This window comes from Pleurodeles waltl, chromosome 2_1, assembly GCF_031143425.1.
Source record: "Pleurodeles waltl isolate 20211129_DDA chromosome 2_1, aPleWal1.hap1.20221129, whole genome shotgun sequence".
NCBI lineage: Eukaryota > Metazoa > Chordata > Amphibia > Caudata > Salamandridae > Pleurodeles > Pleurodeles waltl.
Genome location: NC_090438.1, coordinates 46984642 through 47002317, shown reverse-complemented (window position 1 = coordinate 47002317; position 17676 = coordinate 46984642). Strand labels below are relative to the sequence as shown.

Below are 17676 nucleotides of genomic sequence, written 5' to 3'. Positions count from 1 at the left end.
CAGAGACGGGTATATTGACTGAAAAGGATCTATACGGCAGGTGTAGGTATTGCAATGGTAACTTATGATAACCACTTCACTAAGCCCTAACGTGAGCTTTGAACCCCCCAACCTCCCCCCACCCCATACTTCTACCCCTGAAGCATCTGTCGCCCTAATGCCCAACAGGGGCAACGCAGCCGTATAGACTGCCATCGAGTGGAGTGGTGGACCCCTCCTGTGCGTCGGATCAATTGCAATTAACTAGCGAAAAAAAAACTACCCTTAACAAAGCCGTTGGGATTCACAACATAGCGCCGCCGTGGGTGTGAGCCTGCTCCATCTGTGTGGGACGGCACCCGGTTCAGTTGGTGTGTCCCAGCGAACTGGAGTTCAGTACGTGTAAGGCCAATGTCAACCAAGTTCGGGGGACTGGCTCAGACGATCGTCTCTTTGATCTTCTCCGAGGCTCGATCCCCGGGATGATCTACCGGTCCCTCCCCCGGCGGGGGGTCCAGGACAGGGCGGGTGTCTTCATCTGTTCGGGCGTTGGAGCTCCTCAGTCTTCCCCGTCTGGATCTGGTACGTTTCCGACCTCTCCGCGTGTCCGCTTTTGTGTCTGGACGTACTTCTCAGGATCCCTCAGATGGAGCAGCTGGACCCCTTCGGTTCCCGATGCCATCTTCTGTCAGCCAATCCCACGCCTCTTCGGGCGACTCAAAGAAGTGTGCCTTGCCGGCGAGGATTACCTTCAGGCGTGCTGGGAAGAGGAGCATGTAGGAAAGTTGCATTTCTCTCAGTTTCTGTTTCACTTGTTCGTATGATCGACGCTTGGTTTGGACTTCACGGGTGTAGTCTGGGAAAACTAGGATTTTCTGATTATCCCAAAGGAGGTCGGGGGAGCGCCTGGCTTCTCTGAGGATAGCGTCACGGTCCTTAAAATTGAAAAAGCGCGCTATCATGGGTCTTCGGGGGCCGCCCGGCGGAGGCCGCGGGGGCAGGGCCCTGTGCGCTCATTCTATCGCGAACCATGGTGAAAGAGAGTTCTCCGGCATCCAGGACTTGATCCAATTCTCCAGAATTTCGGTAGCTTTGCCATCTTCAGCTCCTTCCGGGAAGCCAACGAAGCGCAGGTTATTGCGCCTGGAGCGGTTCTCAGCATCTTCAGGCCTGCGATGAAGTTCGCCAGTCCGGGTTTGTAGTTGGGCCACCTTGGTTCTAAGGTCGGCCAGGTCATCTTCTGTCCGCGAGACGCGGTTCTCCACCTCAGTAATTTGGCCCACTGCATTTCTAAGGTCTTGTCTCACGAGGCCCATCTCTTCTCTCACCTCTCCGATCTTGGTTTCCACTGCCCGTTGTGAGGTTTGGATTGCAAGAAGGATAGCACTGACCCCGTCTGCGGCCTGGTCAGTAGGTGGAGCGTCACCTCCGGTTCGAGGGACCGTTGGTATGGTAAATTGATCAATCATCTGCTGGGACGGCTGCGCCTGTCTGGAGGCTCTGTCTTTGCCCATGTTGTCCGAGGGGTTGAGCAAGCGCAGTTACCTTCCAGTGGGGACAAGGCTTAGTCGTGACAGGGGTCCTGTGTCTCTTTTCCCCGGGTGGTTCCAAGTCAAACCGTTCACCCCGTAGGGGGGTCCAGCCAGAAGGGCGCTCGGGGGTGGGCAACACCCACGAGCGGGGGCACAAGGTCTTTCAGTAATTCTGTAGGGGAGATGGGGTCGCCTTTCCCCGGTCGCGGTGGGTCCCAGGATCAGACCAGCAGAGGGAGGGCCCCCCGCCTCATCAGGCCAAAAGCCAAGGAGGTGCTCAGCTGTCGGGTTCCCCCAGGGCGGCGATCCCCCGCCGGGCGTCTTTATTGTTATCCCCGTGTCATTCTGGGGCGCCGCCTCAGGGCAAGCCCAGGGCATTCGCCACCCCTCCGGTCGTGGGTTGTTGGGGACCCCAGGTCGCTCTAGGTCTCTCCTCTCCCAAAGGCCCGGGCCCATGTCGCTGCGGTCCCTGGGTAGGGGGGTCCTCTGGCTCCCTCCGCGCTCCCCACAATGCTGTTCTGTGATCCAGGTGTCGCCTGCCGGTGGGCTGAGGTCTCCTCCAGTCGCCAGGTCCAGGACCTCAGGGCGAGGATCCACGCGAGGCCGGGGGCCCGTGCTGCTGCTCCTCCTCCTCACCTCCTCACCTCCTCACCTCCTCACCTCTCTGCTTCCGCTCGCTGTGTCGGAGCGAGCGCAGCCCAAGCGCCCCGCAGTCCGGGCATAGAGCAGGTAGACGGTCCCCAGAAGGGGCCGCCTCTGGCCCGCGGTCAACGTTCGAGCCGGCAGACTCCAGGGCCCCCAAACCAGGCCCGCTCGCCCGCCGAGCCGTGGCGTGCAGCGCGGTCTCTCAGAGGCTCCGGAGGGTGCGGATCTCCAAAGCGCGGCCCTCCACGCCTCTTTCTTTTTTTGGATAGCGCCGCCTCCTGACGGCGCACAGGCAACTGGCTCCCCTGGTTTACTGGATCCCGGGGTCCCCGATCACCCCCGGAACCCGCCGGCCCCGGAGCCACCCGGGCCCGGCCTCACTGGTCCCTCAGACGGCCACTCGCCGCGTACCTCCTCAGGTGCGTTGGATGGGCGCGATACTTCCGGGCGCGGCCCCGGCGGTCTCGGCAGGTCTCCGCCAGCACGGTTTGCTCGGGAGCCTGCACCACGGCTCCGGGCGTGGGGCGGCTCCCGCCTCGGGCGCGATCCGGTCCTTGGGATGGTGCCACCTCACAACAGCGCCCGGGCACCCCAGAGCTTCGGACTTTGGTCCCCCGGAATCGGGGGGCACCGAGGCACCCTTCGAGACCCGGCTGGCACGAAAAGCAGGATCGGGTGTGGCAGTAGGTTTGGGCGGATGACGGAGGGGTCCAGAGCACTCTCAGAGTGCGACCGCCATCTTGACGCCCGTAGCCACGCCCTCCACTTTTATACATTTTATAACACGTCACGGCGTTGATGTCTCCAAACTCAAATCCGTTACAGAGACCTAACTTTCCATTCCTCATATCTATTCACTTTGATAACCCGAATCATCACTTTTCTTCTCTAAATGACCTTCTTCCTCCTTTTTTTTATCTTTCTCTTCGTCATGACAATTACATGACATGACATGACAGGACTTCTTGAGGAAACTGATGACACCAACTGTAGCCCCAGAGTGGCAGAACAGACTGAGCCTCAAGAAGTGCTTTTGGCCATTTGGGAACTACAAATTAATAAAGCACCAGGCCCCAAAGGAGTGGTCCCTTCATCAATGCAGGAATTAAACCATCTCTGATCCCAGTACCAGTCAAAGATAGTGAGGACAGTATATTGTACAGACCATTTGCACTGTTAGAATTAGACCAAAAGCCCTTTAGTCTAGGTCCTGGGGAACAGGCTGTTCGGATGCCCCTTACCTCATTGATCCAGACCAGTTGGGCTTGTGAAGGGCAGGCAAGGGAAACACAGTATAAAAAAATTGCTTACATGGTTGATACTGCTTACCTTGTAGTAAGCACCAAACTTTGCACGTTAAACATCTTTCTGCAGGCAAACTTGCAATAGTTATTGCACACAATAAATTCTGAACATCTCGGTGTGTGGTTATATCATGTGCAATAATTATTGCATAGGGAATCTGGCTACTTGTAATGAGGGCACTAGAATATTACTTCATACGATAATAATAACTATTTCCTCTCCTCCATGTCCCAGAGTGGAAGATCACATCACACAGATCTCATAAAAAAGAGGCTATATATAAAATGCCACTAGTAGACTCTATCTAACCATGTGGCATGCTGCTTACTTTGACATTTGGCCTGGTCTTTGTTTTCCATGTTTTTTCATATCACCTCTACATTGACAACACCCCAAGCTTCCTCTGTTTTTGCACATTCAACCCCACCACCTAGAGATATATCTAACAGCCCCCAACCCCCTGCCTACAAACATCTTGAACTGCCGCACAGTTGTGTGTCAATAGGTGGATATCAGATTTCTTAAGCTGACCTTGTCTAAGGGAGACTTCATCTACTTTCCCACCTCTTCAACACTGGTCTACCTTCCACCCCTATCCACTCCACCCGATATCTTACCTCCTATGACCTGATCCAGAATCCATGGTGTACATTTCAACCCTTTCTTGAGTATGGAAACTTTCATATCTAGTACATCCACAGCACCCAGATTTCAACAATTTAATATTAGGAAAATTAGGACAATTCACTTATACTTTCCCTTCTACACTGCCAAGGCAGTAATATCCTTGACTGGACTATTGCACCTGCCTTTTGGTGCCACTTCTCCTACACACTTTTCACTGAACAAGGTAAAAAAGTTCAACACAAGGACCATTATGTTAACCATCCATCACCCACCCACCCAAAACCCTCATCCACATGTTCCCATCATAACAGTTGCTTTTGTACAGAGTAATGTTCCCTAAGTACAGCATTTCTTGTGCAATACTTTTGCTGATGCTTTCTGCAGATGCTCGCTTAAATAGTTACACTAACAATGTATCTGTTCAGAGGAAATAGTCATAATGTCATTGCATTTTTCAGTTGTTGCTGAATAGGTAAAACAAAAAAATATTTACATGTCGACGGGGAAGCATGGAGTTGAAAGCGTGGTCACCAATATTGGCTACTGGAGTGAAGGCTAGAAAACAGTGCCATCCTGGAGGTCAGATAATGCATGTGGCCAGATGGTCATGCTGCTAGCCCAAAATATTAGACATTGATTTTATTATTAGGCCCCATAAGAACACTACCGTCTCCCCTTACACGAGAAGGAGCTTACTCAAATGCCTGTGCTAGATCCATGCTGTTTACTCTTGGATGGATGACATTTCTATGAATTTGCTCACCCGCTCCTTCTTGTTCTTTTTTCAGAAGTGGTGGAGGAGACGGATAGAATAACAGTTTACAGCACACTCCTGGATTCCATCCCAATTCAGAACAAGCTGCTATTGAAGGCCGTTTTTGCACATTTGCACGCGTGAGTATGTAGCGAGTCCGGCACATACGGGTTGTTCTGTTCTTCAGCTTACCGTGGGTGGGTCATCCTGCTTGAAGATGTCTACTGAGTCTTGGATCCAGCTTAGACATCATGTCAGGCTAGGGCGCAGCATCTCCATATGGTGATCTGTCAAGCTCCAATACAACACCTGCCTGGGGTATGTTGACTGCTAGAGTGCAGTACTTGAATACATGACATTTTTTTGACTAGATTGCAGTTTGGTTAAATTGCAGTGTCTGGCACAGTTTTTTTTTATCCAGCTATAGGGGCCTCCTTTCTGGCTAGGATTCTTTGCTGCACTAGGGTAGATGCCATACCATGGGCATAGGGTCTGCAAGAGTTTCATGAAGATCAGGACCATGCCCAAATCAAGGCGAGGATATCTGTAGGTAACATGGTTTAGTGGTTAGAAGACTACACAGTTTCTGCTTTGGAATGTTGAGAAGCCCTTAGTGCTCACAGAATACCATAGGCTGTATTTCACTGAACAGTATGGATCTAATGCAGGAAAGCTTTGTTGTGGTATGCAGTCTGAGTAGTCCTACCAGAAGTTCAAGGACATGAGGAACTATGATACCACGCATGTTCAGTGCTAGAAATCACTCTGAGCAGGGTAAACAATAATTCTAAAACATCTGAGTTCTCTCTTAAGTGCGGTAAACAGTAGTTTTCATCATCTGTAGAAGGCAGTGGACTGAGGAAGCAAATGTGTTTTAGGGAGCTCAACACACAACTCAGTCGTGAGGCGATAAACATGGAGTTTTGGAAGTTTCAGTTGAACTTTGGCTGAGTGGTAGACTGGGGTGCTAGTCACCAGGAAGATAAGGATTTGCTTGTTTACCCAAATACGTGGCTCTTTTTTTCAGAGCATCACATTCGGCATCTTAGGTAATGATCTATTCTTTTTGTTAAGCGAAGGGAACATTTCCATCAGAAATTGTTCACAAGAACCACGCTGACAGCAAACAGAACAGTGATGGTGAGATAGTTAACGCAAAATCCAAGTACCCACAGCTGGTGAGTTGATTGATTGCACCAGTTGAGTGTATTAACACTGGCAAGGACAGACTTACAAGCACAGAACTGACATTTCTCCTTCTGAATGAACACAGATGTATGAAACATACATATTTACAACAGCATGCAAGGGCAGTACCTGTTCATGGTTAAGTTGGAATAGATGACCTTCCACTGCTTTTTTCAGGTCCTAGAGCGAGTCTTCATATTCACAGCAGAAATGAGGTCCTTGAAGTACCTCGGGCTCCCTGCATTGTGACACATACCTTGATATACCTGCCTGACACATGTCTGGTGAAGAGCTGACCGCTAATATTCCCTGCTGCTTCTGAGGGGTGCTACAAAAGAGGAGATCTCACAGTACATGAAGGACTCTTGCATCCATCATAGATGACTCCCGTGTATAGAACAATCAGACCGGTGTCAGATTTCCTAAAGGCCACCCCAGTGTTGTGGCTTCAACGTTCCATTGGCTCCCGCTGCCAATCAGAGTATACCTTGATGTTGTGACTGCTGGGTCATAAAAGATGCCAGACTACAGCCTATGAAAGGATACCAACGCTTTAAACAAGCTATCCTTGTGGATAGGAAAACTGGTGATCTCTGGTTTATGAAAGACTTTGCTGGAGACTTCTTGCTGATGTCCATAGATAGATTACTCTGCCCTGCTTTGTGGAGTAGATCTTTCAAGAACTTGCTTTTGAGTTATTGTTTCAAAGTAAAGATGACACTAGCACCTTGTTTTTTTATGGGAAAGCAAGTTCTAGTTTAAAGGATTGCTTTTACAGATGGGGTAAATCTTCTAGCTTTCTAAGTGGTTATTCATAGTTATACATTAGTTTTCCAATCATGACATTACACTTGAACTTGTCTTTACAACTCCCCCAGTAGTTATGTTTTGTGACCTCACTGGGGCCGCACGGCTGGATAAGATTCCTTCACTCTTTCTCTTCTTAAGTGGAGCCGCGGCAGTCACTGATGGTGTGTGGGGATGTCATGCTCCTTCCTTGGTCCATCTACTTAATTGGACTCTATCACTGTTCAAAGATCAATGTGTCTTCTCGCATAGCAAAGAGTAAGCCCCAGGAAATAACTATTCATGCAACCTGTATAATCTGGAATAGAGACCTAATGTAAAAAAGTGTTGCAGTGACTTACCCTGCTGGTTATTGATCTCGATCACAGCTCTTGGGTAGTCGGTGGACAAGATTCCAGTCGGGTCCTTCACTCAGCGAAGGGGCCCTGTCTCTATTGATCAGAATATATGTATGGATATCTCTAGATCTGGGTGGCATGAACCTAGCTACAAAGCAACAGAGCCCTGTATGGTCCTGGGGGAGAGTAAAATGTAGATATGCAAGGGCAAGGAAGATGTGGTAAGCAGGCACAAGGGGAAAACTTGATGGTGCAAGACAACAAAGGGTGGAGTAGCAAGGATCGGGACGGAACAGTTCATGGGAGAAATGTTAAATAGTGCGGTAACCAAGAGATAAATAAAGTATAAGACGATGTTTGTAGAGTAAGGTACTGAGCTATTTCCTAAAATGTAAAGTGAGTGGTTTTTAGCGCATTTCAGGTTTAACAGGGGAGGACTTGATATCTGGAGATGTCTAGCTATCTTCTCTTCGATGCATTTCATGGTCTCCAGTCTGGTAATGCTGATGATGCATGTCTTATGTCGCCTGCTTGCTCTCTTAATCTTTTATGGCAGATATGATGGGGTGACCTCTTTAACTGCCTTGTAGGTGATGCCGTAGGTCTCGAATGTGGTGCGATTGGGCAGCTAATGTCAGTGGAGATCACTGAACATTGAACTGACTTTGCCAAACTTCTGAAGACACAGAATGAGCTGCATCATCACAGTGCTCTTTGGGAGCGTCAGATGAGTTTCGTGAATGCCGGGTAGCAGCTTTTAATACCTTATGAGAACCCTTGGACAACGCTCATTTTAACCTGTGAATCCCAAAGCTTACAGAAGAGCCAACATCATTATATGTTATGTGTATTTGGATAGCGCTCTAATCAGCTGTGAGAGTAACAAGGCACTTTGCAGGTGGCGGGCAGCTGTCTTCTGGTGAGGTTAGTCGAAGAACCAGGTCTTCAGCATCCTGCAAAACTCCAAAAGTGATGAAGAGGCTCTGATGTGGTGAAGGGGGGGTTGTAGATATGAGAAGTCTGTGAGAGTCCTGACGCGCTAAGTTGCCTAGTAGGTGTGTAAAAATATATGCAGCTGTTAAGATATGCAGGGCTGGTGTTGTGTAGTGCTTTGTACGCGTATGTGAGCAGTATGAATTGGATGCGTTTGTAGATTGGGATCCAGTGTAGTTCTCTGAGGAGTGGGGTGATGTGGATGCGATGAGGTAGGTTGAGCATGAGCCTTGCCACAGCGTTTTAGATTATTGGAGCCAGTTCAGGTGTTTTTTTGGTGAGTCCTGCATAGAATGTGTTGTGTTAAACAAGTCTACTAGTGATCATGGCTTGTGTGACTATTTTCCTGGTATTCTATGGAAGCCATTTGAAGATTTCACATAGCTTTCTAAGGATGTGAAAACAGGTGGGGGTCACTGTGTTGACTTGGGCTGCCATGTCGGCCTTGTCATCCAGGGTGATTCTGAGATTTCCAGTGTGGGTGGTGGGGGAGGGGGGTCTGAGGTTCGTAGGCCAATAGGAAGAGTCCCAGACAGAGGTTTTTCTTCCGAAGATCACTACTTCAGTTTTGTCCGTGTTCAGTTTGAGGCAGTTGGTTTTCATCCATGTGGCTATTGTGGTCATGCAGCTTGAGAAGTTGTTTTTAGTAGTGGTGATCTTGTCTGACAGGAAGAGTATCAGTTGGGTGTCGTCTGTGTATGAGAGTATGTTCATGTTGTAGGATCTAGTGAGGTTGTGTAAATGTTGAATAGAGTAGGGCTAAGGGGAAATCCTGGGGGACTCCACATGAAATTCTTTGCCTTTGATATGTAGGGTGGTAGGTTGACTCTTTGTGGTCTTCCTGTGAGGAATTAGCAAATCCAGTTGAGGGCTGGTCCTTGTATGCCTGATTCTTGCAGTCTTTTTTAATTCTTTTTTATTACCAGTTTCCAAAACAACACTCAAACAATAACCTACATTAAGGGGGTTATTCTAACTTTGGAGGAGTGTTAATCCGTCCCAAAAGTGACGGTAAAGTGACGGATATACCACCAGCCGTATTACGAGTTCCATAGGATATAATGGAGTCGTAATACGGCTCGTGGTAAATCCGTCACTTTTCCGTCACTTTTGGGACGGATTAACACCTCCTCCAAAGTTAGAATAACCCCCTAAGTGTAAGAAAGCCCAATGTCTTCACAGGATCACAAACATTATGAACTTTAGTATGTAATATATCCCAGTTTGACAGGTGCCAGTGTGTCCCGGTATTTAGCTCATGGATTTCGTCCATGCAGAGGGGTGACTTAACGTTCTTGGGACAGTTTAGGTCACTTGATAGTAATTCCACCATTCACCCCAGATCTTGAAGTATTTCTTATCACAGACTCTATTTTTTTTTATTGCTTTCTCTGCTGCTGTATAGTGGTCCGTTCCTCGAATATAGTGTGAGATGGGTGGAGGTTGCCTGGAATCTCCAATGACCAGCCACGTCTTGTTTACCCACAAGGTGGGCCAAAGCAATCAGCATCTTATCTCACTTATTTCCATTTAATTCCACTTGAATTCCCAACAGAACGCTTTTTGGTATTTTATCCACTGTAATACCTACTATCTCTCCAAGGCGCTTATTGATTTGTGTTCAGCATGTCTGGATAATGGGGCATTCCCACATCATGTGTATGGATGAGCCAGGTGTCCCATTGTTGAAAGCCCTCCAGTCTGTTGACTTCAGGGATCCAGGAAACGGCCATAGGGGGTTCTGGTCAACTTTTGTTACCACCCTACTGATCGTAAGGCCCTTTTCCAGTTTATTAGTGTGATCTTGGTGGGAAAGGTTAGGGATGTGGCAGGGCCCTCACTGTATAGATGGGCAATGACCCCCCCGAACCTCCAGTGTGCTCAACTCAAGCCGAAAAGTCGAATTGCTCTGGTTCCTAAATAGCCAGTCATTTATCAGAAGTAAATGGGCTACCCAATAATACGATTGCATGTCGGGAATGGCAAGTCCACCCTCATATAGTTATGGCACACATTAATTGCAGGCTACCCTGGGGGGACCTCTATTCCACAAGTAGGAAGTGTGGGTGGAGTTAAGTAATGTAAAGAATTTAGGGGGTAGTCGCTTACCATGCAGCCTTCCAATCAAGGTGGCATGGGAGACCATGTTGAAAGCCGCGGAGAGGTCGAGTAGTATAAGGGCTACTGTGTCTCCATGGTCTGTGATCATCCTGATGTCACTGGTTGCTGCAATGCAGGTAGTCTTGGTACTTTGATTTGCTTGAAAACCTGATTGCGTGTTGTCCAGGAGCTGGTGTGTGTTCAGATGATAGATTTGCTTGTTTGTGTCTTTTTCCATCACTTTGGCTGGGTATGGTAGAAGGGAGATTGGGTGGTAGTTTGCTAGCTGCATGGAGTCCACAGAGGGTGTCTTTAGCGGTGCATTGACCATCTTGTGTTTCCAGGTCTCTCGGGTGAGGACTTCGCTGATGAGATTGACTCATATGTTGTGGATGTGTTGGGGGTAGGGGTTTTAAGGTGCCCCTAGAGGATGGTTCTCATGATGTTGGCTATTTCTTCTGTGGGGAGAGTTTCCTAGGCTGTCATGGTAGTTCCTTTGGTGTTTGTGGGTAGACTAGAGGTGAGGGTTTAGGGGTTTGGTTGAAGATCAAAGTTGTATATGGCTTTGATTTTGTGCTTGAAGAGTTCTTAGAGGCTGTCAAATAGTTCCTGCAATGGGTTGATGCAGTTGATGGTGGCTGCTGGTGAGGTGAAGTCCCTGACGATGGCAAAGAATTATTTTCCTCTGTTGCAGCAGTTGTCTATGCGCTCTGCTAGAGCTTTCTTTTTCATCTCTTTGAATTGCTGGTGGTAGCGTCTCAGGACATTTTTATATGTTACTTTGTCGGTTTCTAGGTGGTTTGTTCTCCACTTTCTTTCCAGTTTTTTGCAGTGATGTTTTGATGCGCAGAGTTCCTCAGTGTACCGGCTGGCCTGCTTCTGTGTTCTTCTCTGTGTGTTGAGTTTCTGAGGTGCGTGGGAGTCTGCACATTTTATGATCCAATCGTCTAGGAGTTTGACATCAGTGTTGAGGTTGTTGGTGGAGGTAGGTTGATTGAGATGCAAGGTATCTGTCCAGTTGGAGTCCTGGATGCTGCTCCAGCTTTGTATGGCCATGTTTGTGGTGATGGGTTTCGTTGGGTGGGGTATGCTGATTAGGAACAGGATGATGGTGTGGTCGGTCCAGGTGAGCGGACTGGTTGTTATGATTTGAATATTGTTGAAGGTGGTGAAAACAGGGTCGAAAGCCCAGCAGAGTCTGTGGGTTCCATTACTTGTTGTCAGTCCCAGGTTCTCAAGGAGTCTGGTGGTGTTGGGTAATTTTTATCTCTGGGATGGAAGCCGAAGTTACCGGGCAGGATGTAGTTGCTGGAGTCAATGGGGAAAAGGGTGATGAGGTTAGCAGTGTTGTCTGTGAAGGCGACTCTGGGTCCCGGTGGTCAGTATATGAGGGTTTCACTTAGGGTGTATGTTGCTGACATCTGTAGCTTGAAGTTCAGGTGCCCCATGTTGTGGGTTGCAGCTTTTATGGTTGTAGTGAAGTTGAAGAACTCTTTGTATATTCTTGTGATTCCTCCGCCTGGCCTGCATTGGCAGTCTTGATGTGGAAGTCTGTATCTTGCTGGAATGGCTTTGGCTATGTTGGGTGCCGCTTACAGGGTCAGCCATGTTTCCGGGGTGTTGCTGTGTAGGAGGTCCCAGATTTCCATGGCGTGTTTGCTGACAGAGAGAATGTTAAGCAGCATGGATGAAAGTTTGTCTTGGTTTGTGCGTTTGATGGTGGGTGCTTGTCTTGGGCAAAGTCTATTTGTGGTTGCAGAAAGTGCTCTGTTGGCCGGTGGTGTAGGCAGGATGAGCTTTGTGTTGCAGATGAAGTGGCAGCGGGTGCAGGTGAAAGGCCCTTTCTGTGTGGCATGACCGTAGTGTGTGGATGTGCGCCCGAGGTTCAGGGGAGCTCTGCAGAATATCGTGTGGGGTCTGTGGTCCAAGGTCTGTGGCACTGGGCATAGTCCAGGCACAGAGGGTGCAGATGGGCTTGCCTTTGGCACGCCAGTGTCACTTCCACACTGCCACTAAGTAGGCTTAGTGGACGGAACGCAGGGGGTGGTGGGTGGAACTAGTGTAGAGCGTGGGGGAAAGAGCAGCAGTGATGGAGGACCAGGTAAGGGGCTAGGGGAGAGGAAGTGTGCACTGGAAAAAGAAAGAAGCGTATTGTAGGAAGTTGGCTCTGTATATACTATCTCAGAGTGTGCACAGAGTCCAAGGGTTCCCCTTAGAGGTTGATAGTGGCAAAATTAGATAATACTAATGCTCTATTTGTGGTAGTGTGTTCGAGCAGTAGGCTTATCAGAGGGTAGTGTTAAGCATTTGTTGTACACACGCAGGCAATAAATGAGGAACACACACTCAAAGACTTAACTCCAGCCCAATAGGTTTTTATTTAGAAAAATATTATTTTCTTAATTTATTTTAGAACCACAGGATTCAGAATTCAAGTAAATAAATAAATTGTGAGGTACTTGGCATAGGCAAATATGGAACTTTGAATTAAAACAGTAATGTACACAATTTAGTCAAAAATGGCATAAAGGATTTTTTAAAGTGGACACAGTGCAAAAATCAACAGTTCCTGGGGGAGGTAAGTACAAGTTAGTTTAGCAGGTAAGTAAAGCAGTTACAAGTTCAGTCTCCTGGGCATAGGCAGCCCCCCGTTGGGGGTTCAAGTCAACCCCAAACACCCAGCACCAGCAACACAGGGCCAGTCAGGTGCAGAGGTCAAAGTAGGGCCCAAATAACATAGGCGCCTAGAGAGACTAGGGGTGCTCCTGTTCCAGTCAGCTAGCAGGTAAGTACCTGCATCCTGGAGGAACAGCCCAGAGGGGTTTTGTAAAGCACTGTGGGAGTCACAAACAGGCACACAAAATACACCTTCAGCGGCACAGGGGCGGCCGGGTGCAGTGTGTGAAATAGGTGTTGGGTTTTAGGTTGAAATCAATGGAAAGACCCGGAGGTCACTCTGGCGATGCAGGCAGGGCACAGGGGGGCTTCTAGGGCCAGCCACAGACTGGGCAAGGATGAGGACCACCTGCTAGTCACTCCTGCACCGGTAGTTGGTTTCTCCCAGGCCTGGGGGCTGCGGGTGCAGTGCTTCTTCCAGGCGTCGGGTTCTTTGTTACCAGGTAGTCGCAGTCATGGGAAGCCTCTGTATTCTCTCTGCAGGCGTCACTGTGGGGGTGCAGGGAGGTCGTCTCAGGGTGTCCAGTCGTGGCGTAGATTGCAGAGTGTTGGGGACTCACGCTTCTGGAGTGAGGCTGGAGTCCCTTTAAATATGGTTTCTTCTTGGTTTCTTGGACAGAGCCGCTGTCCACAGGAGTTTCTTCGTCCTTTGGTTTCAGGGCAGTACTCTGAGGTCGCTGGTCCCGCTGGATGCATCGCTGTGCAGGTTCTTTGAGTCTGGAGACAGGCCGGTAGGGCTGGGGCCAAGTCAGTTGTCATCTCCGTCGTCTCTGCAGGGCTTTCAGGTCAGCAGTCCTTTTGTTGTTGCAGGTTGTCAGGAAGCTGGTTACCTGGGTTCAGGGTCGCCCCTAAATACTCAATTTAGGGGTGTGTTTAGGTCTGGGGGCAGTAGTCAATGGCTACTGTCCTTGAGGGTGGCTACACCCTCTTTGTGCCTCCTCCCTGTGGGGTGGGGGGCACATCCCTAATCCTATTGGGGGGAATCCTCCAAAGCAAGATAGGTGATTTCCTAAGGCAGGGGTCACCTCAGCTCAGGGCACCTTAGGTGCTGTCCTGGCTGGAGGGTGACTCCTCCTTGTTTTTCTCATTATCTCCTCCGGACTGGTCACCAAAAGTGGGGGCTGTGTCTGGGGCGGACATCTCCACTAGCTGTAACACCAGGCTTGGGCCTTTGAGGCTCACCACCAGGTGTTACAGTTCCTGCAGGGGGAGGTGAGAAGCACCTCCACCCAGTACAGGCTTTGTTCCTGGCCACAGAGTGCACATTGGCACTCACCCCATGTGGCCAGAAACCCGTCTGGATGTGGCAGGCTGGCAGAAACTGGCCAGCCTAGCACTAGTAGTCAGACTGGTATACAGGGGGCATCTCTAAGATGCCCTCTGTGTGCATTTCCCAATAAATCCCACACTTGCATCAGTGTGGATTTATTGTGCTGAAAAGTTTGATAACAAACTTCAAAGTATTCAGTGTAGCCATTATGGAACTTTGGAGATCGTGTTTGACAAACTCCTAGACCATATACTCTTTATGGCTGCCCTGCACTTACAATGTCTAAGGATTGGCTTAGACACTGTAGGGGCATAGTGCTCATGCAACTATGCCCTCACCTGTGGTATAGTGCACCCTGCCTTAGGGCTGTAAGGCCTGCTAGAGAGGTGAGTTACCTATGCCACAGGCAGTGGGTTGTAGGCATGGCACTCTGAGGGGAGTGCCATGTCGACTTAGTCTTTTTCTCCCCACCGGCACACACAAGCTGTGAGGCCGTGTGCATGTGCTGAGCAAGGGGCCCCTAGGGTGGCATAATACATGTTGCAGCCCTTGGAGACCTTCCCTGGCCACAGAGCCCTTGGTACCAGGGGTACCATTTACAAGGGACTTATCTGTGTGCCAGGGTTGTGCCAATTGTGGAGACAAAGGTACAGTTTTAGGGAAAGAACACTGGTGCTGGGGCCTGGTTAGCAGGGTCCCAGCACACTTCCAATCATAACTAGCATCAACAAAAGGCAAAATGTTAGGGGGTAACCATGCCAACAGTGGCATTTTCCTACATGTATGATCTACTTTTCCAGTAGCAATCACTAGTATATGGTACTGATTAGTAGAGAGGAGTCCACTGATGGGGTTTCCACCCTAAGATCACTTAACCTGTATCCTGGTTAATCAACTTAGGAGACTTGAGTTAGTAATCCTCAATAAAGAGTGAGAGACAAAAAACAACCAAGCTCATCTCAGTTTCTAGTCACACTCCTGTAGATGACAGACATCTATGAGCAATGTAGAAGGAAAGTAGAAGCCTCTACAGAAAGACGGTGGGGACGGAGGGAGGGTAATAGAGGAAAAAAGAAAAGGAGTAAAGAAGTGATAAAGGACCTCTGGGCATGGAAGCGCGGATTGGTTGAATGGGCAGACGGGAGTGAAAGGCGTCACTGCTCAAAACATCAACCCACTCTGTGCAGACCCTTTTCTGGCAATGTCCCAAGAGCATGGAATGCCCCCCTCTCCAGTTTAAAAAACACCCCCTTCTTTGAAAGCTTTAAATTCCTCCTGAAATACCTGCTGCCTGAGGCCAATTTCTCCCTGCCAGTCTAAATCCCACTTTCAAGCTGAACCCTATGTTCTTTTCAGTACCTACTACGATGTGTCCATTTCTTCGTCTTTATGCCTACCTCTTGATAATGTACGACATCCTTCAACCCAGCCAACTTCTAGTTTCTAAAATGTCACACTACTAGACCTTTAACATTCCCTTCCAACCTCCAAGGCCTTTTCAGACCAATGGTGCCTTATGGACACTGTTGTTTTACTCAATCTTTTTGCATATCCCAGTCCTCTATTAATCGCAAGCCCTACTTGTGTGACCAGCGGTGCTTCACGCAGAGGTGTAGCTTCGGGGGGGGGAGTTGGGGGTGTTACACATCCCTAATATTTGTATTTTTTCATGAAGCGTTGGGTGCATGTGCTTTCAGTCGGTTATGGTGAGGTGCCTCTTGGATTTCACCCGGGATTTTTGCATGCACACACTGACAAAAACACACACTCTGTCTCATCTCTTTTTGAAAAGTCCTCAAAATGTTGGTTATTTCCCAAAATGTTGTGTTTCCCTCTCTTAGTACTCTTACGAATTCGCATTCCTCTCCCTTTCCCCTGCCCGTTTAGTCCCTCACATGCTCCCTTCATGTCATATAATATATTTTAACAGGAGACCGCGGCGGCCATTCTGGCTTTCCCGCTGGGCTGGCGGGCGACCGCCAAAAGGCCGCCCGCCGGCCCAGCGGGAAAGCCCCTGCAACGAGGAAGCCGGTTCCGAATGGAGCCGGCGGAGTTGCAGGGGTGCGACGGGTGCAGTGGCACCCGTCGCGATTTTCACTGTCTGCAAAGCAGACAGTGAAAATCTGTATGGGGCCCTGTTAGGGGGCCCCTGCACTGCCCATGCCACGACACCCGTTCCCGCCATCCTGGTTCTGGCGGTGAAAACCGCCAGAAACAGGCTGGCGGGAAGGGGGTCGGAATCCCCATGGCGGCATGGAGGATTCCCTGGGCCAGGGGAAAGCCGGCAGGAAACCGCCGGTTCCCCTTTTCTGACCGCGGCTTTACCGCCGCGGTCAGAATAGCCCTGGAAGCACCGTCAGCCTGTTGGCGGTGCTTCCGCTGCCCTCCGCCCTGGCGGTCAGAGACCGCCAGGGTTGGAATGAGGGCCTATATGCCAGCATGACTGATACAAAATCTGAAGCTCACAGACCCCTCTCCCCAAATCTTACTGACCAAGCTACGCCCCCAGCCTCATGCATATCTATCGCTGCTTTATTCGATTTACATTTTATTGCTTGGTGATTGTCCTTGAAGTCTGATTTTGACAATCCAGAAACAGGTGACATTTGCTTGTCCCTTTCTGTGTCAACAGTTAGGAGCAAGAAAATGCCATAAAAAAGAGCAAAGCAAAAAGTTATAATGCTAGCCTTGAACCCTCCTGCCAGGTCACAGCCCACAGAGCCTGTGTGCTAACCAACGAGCTACGTCAGAGCACGTGCGCCGTCACTGACAGCGACGAAGCCCATACCTTCTTCCTCCACTTCCTGTTCCCGCTCAGCACCAGGTAAAGCTGCACAGTCTCCCTGGCTGTTCAGTGTGCAGCTTTGAGGGACTGGAACTCTGGCCTTCAAGGAGTGCTAATGGATCTCTTTTTTTTCTTCTAGCGTCCACCTTCAGTCCGGAGTGAACAACATGCCAGCACAGAACCTCTCCATGGTGTTTGCCCCCACACTGTTTCACAGCATGATGGACTTGGACGACTGCACACAACTGGTGCAAGACTTTATCACCTACCATCCGGCCATTTTCAGTGTGCGACGAGAGTAGTGGATGGACATGGCTATGGCATGGCACTCCCTTCTGTATATAATATATAAAATAAAGTACATTTTATGAGATTCTGATTGTCTTATCCAAGTCGGGGGAACACGCAGCTACACGGCGTCCACCTACTATTTTCACAAGGTGGACACTGTTCACCCTGCCAAGTAGTTGTGCCGCACTGTAATATGCCTAACTCGTTCCGGTGTAATGTTTGAACACCGCAATGCATTCAGGAGCTAATACACGTCTGCTTTCCCTCTGAGCAGCAATGTGCAGGCGAGGGGGCTTTTTTACTTTACATTTGAACGGGGGCCAAAACAAAGGTAGACGTTACGTGGCCATCAGGCCTCCATTTGCTCTCGCTGGAGCTGCCTGGAT

General features: G+C 49.3%; 1 protein-coding gene across 4 annotated transcripts in view; it reads left to right on the top strand.

Annotated features, from left to right (window-relative positions):
- The window catches only part of LOC138261056 (arf-GAP with Rho-GAP domain, ANK repeat and PH domain-containing protein 1-like), a 214305-nt gene extending 196933 nt beyond the window's left edge, over positions 1 to 17372 (top strand). For all 4 annotated transcript variants that reach the window (XM_069209692.1, XM_069209676.1, XM_069209685.1 and 1 more), the window contains 2 exons: positions 4877 to 4982; positions 17139 to 17372. In XM_069209692.1, coding sequence (XP_069065793.1) covers positions 4877 to 4982; positions 17139 to 17301 — 269 coding nt within the window. In that variant the 3' untranslated portion in view covers positions 17302 to 17372. The remainder of the gene's footprint in view (positions 1 to 4876; positions 4983 to 17138) is intronic.
- Positions 17373 to 17676: the final 304 nt, after the last annotated feature.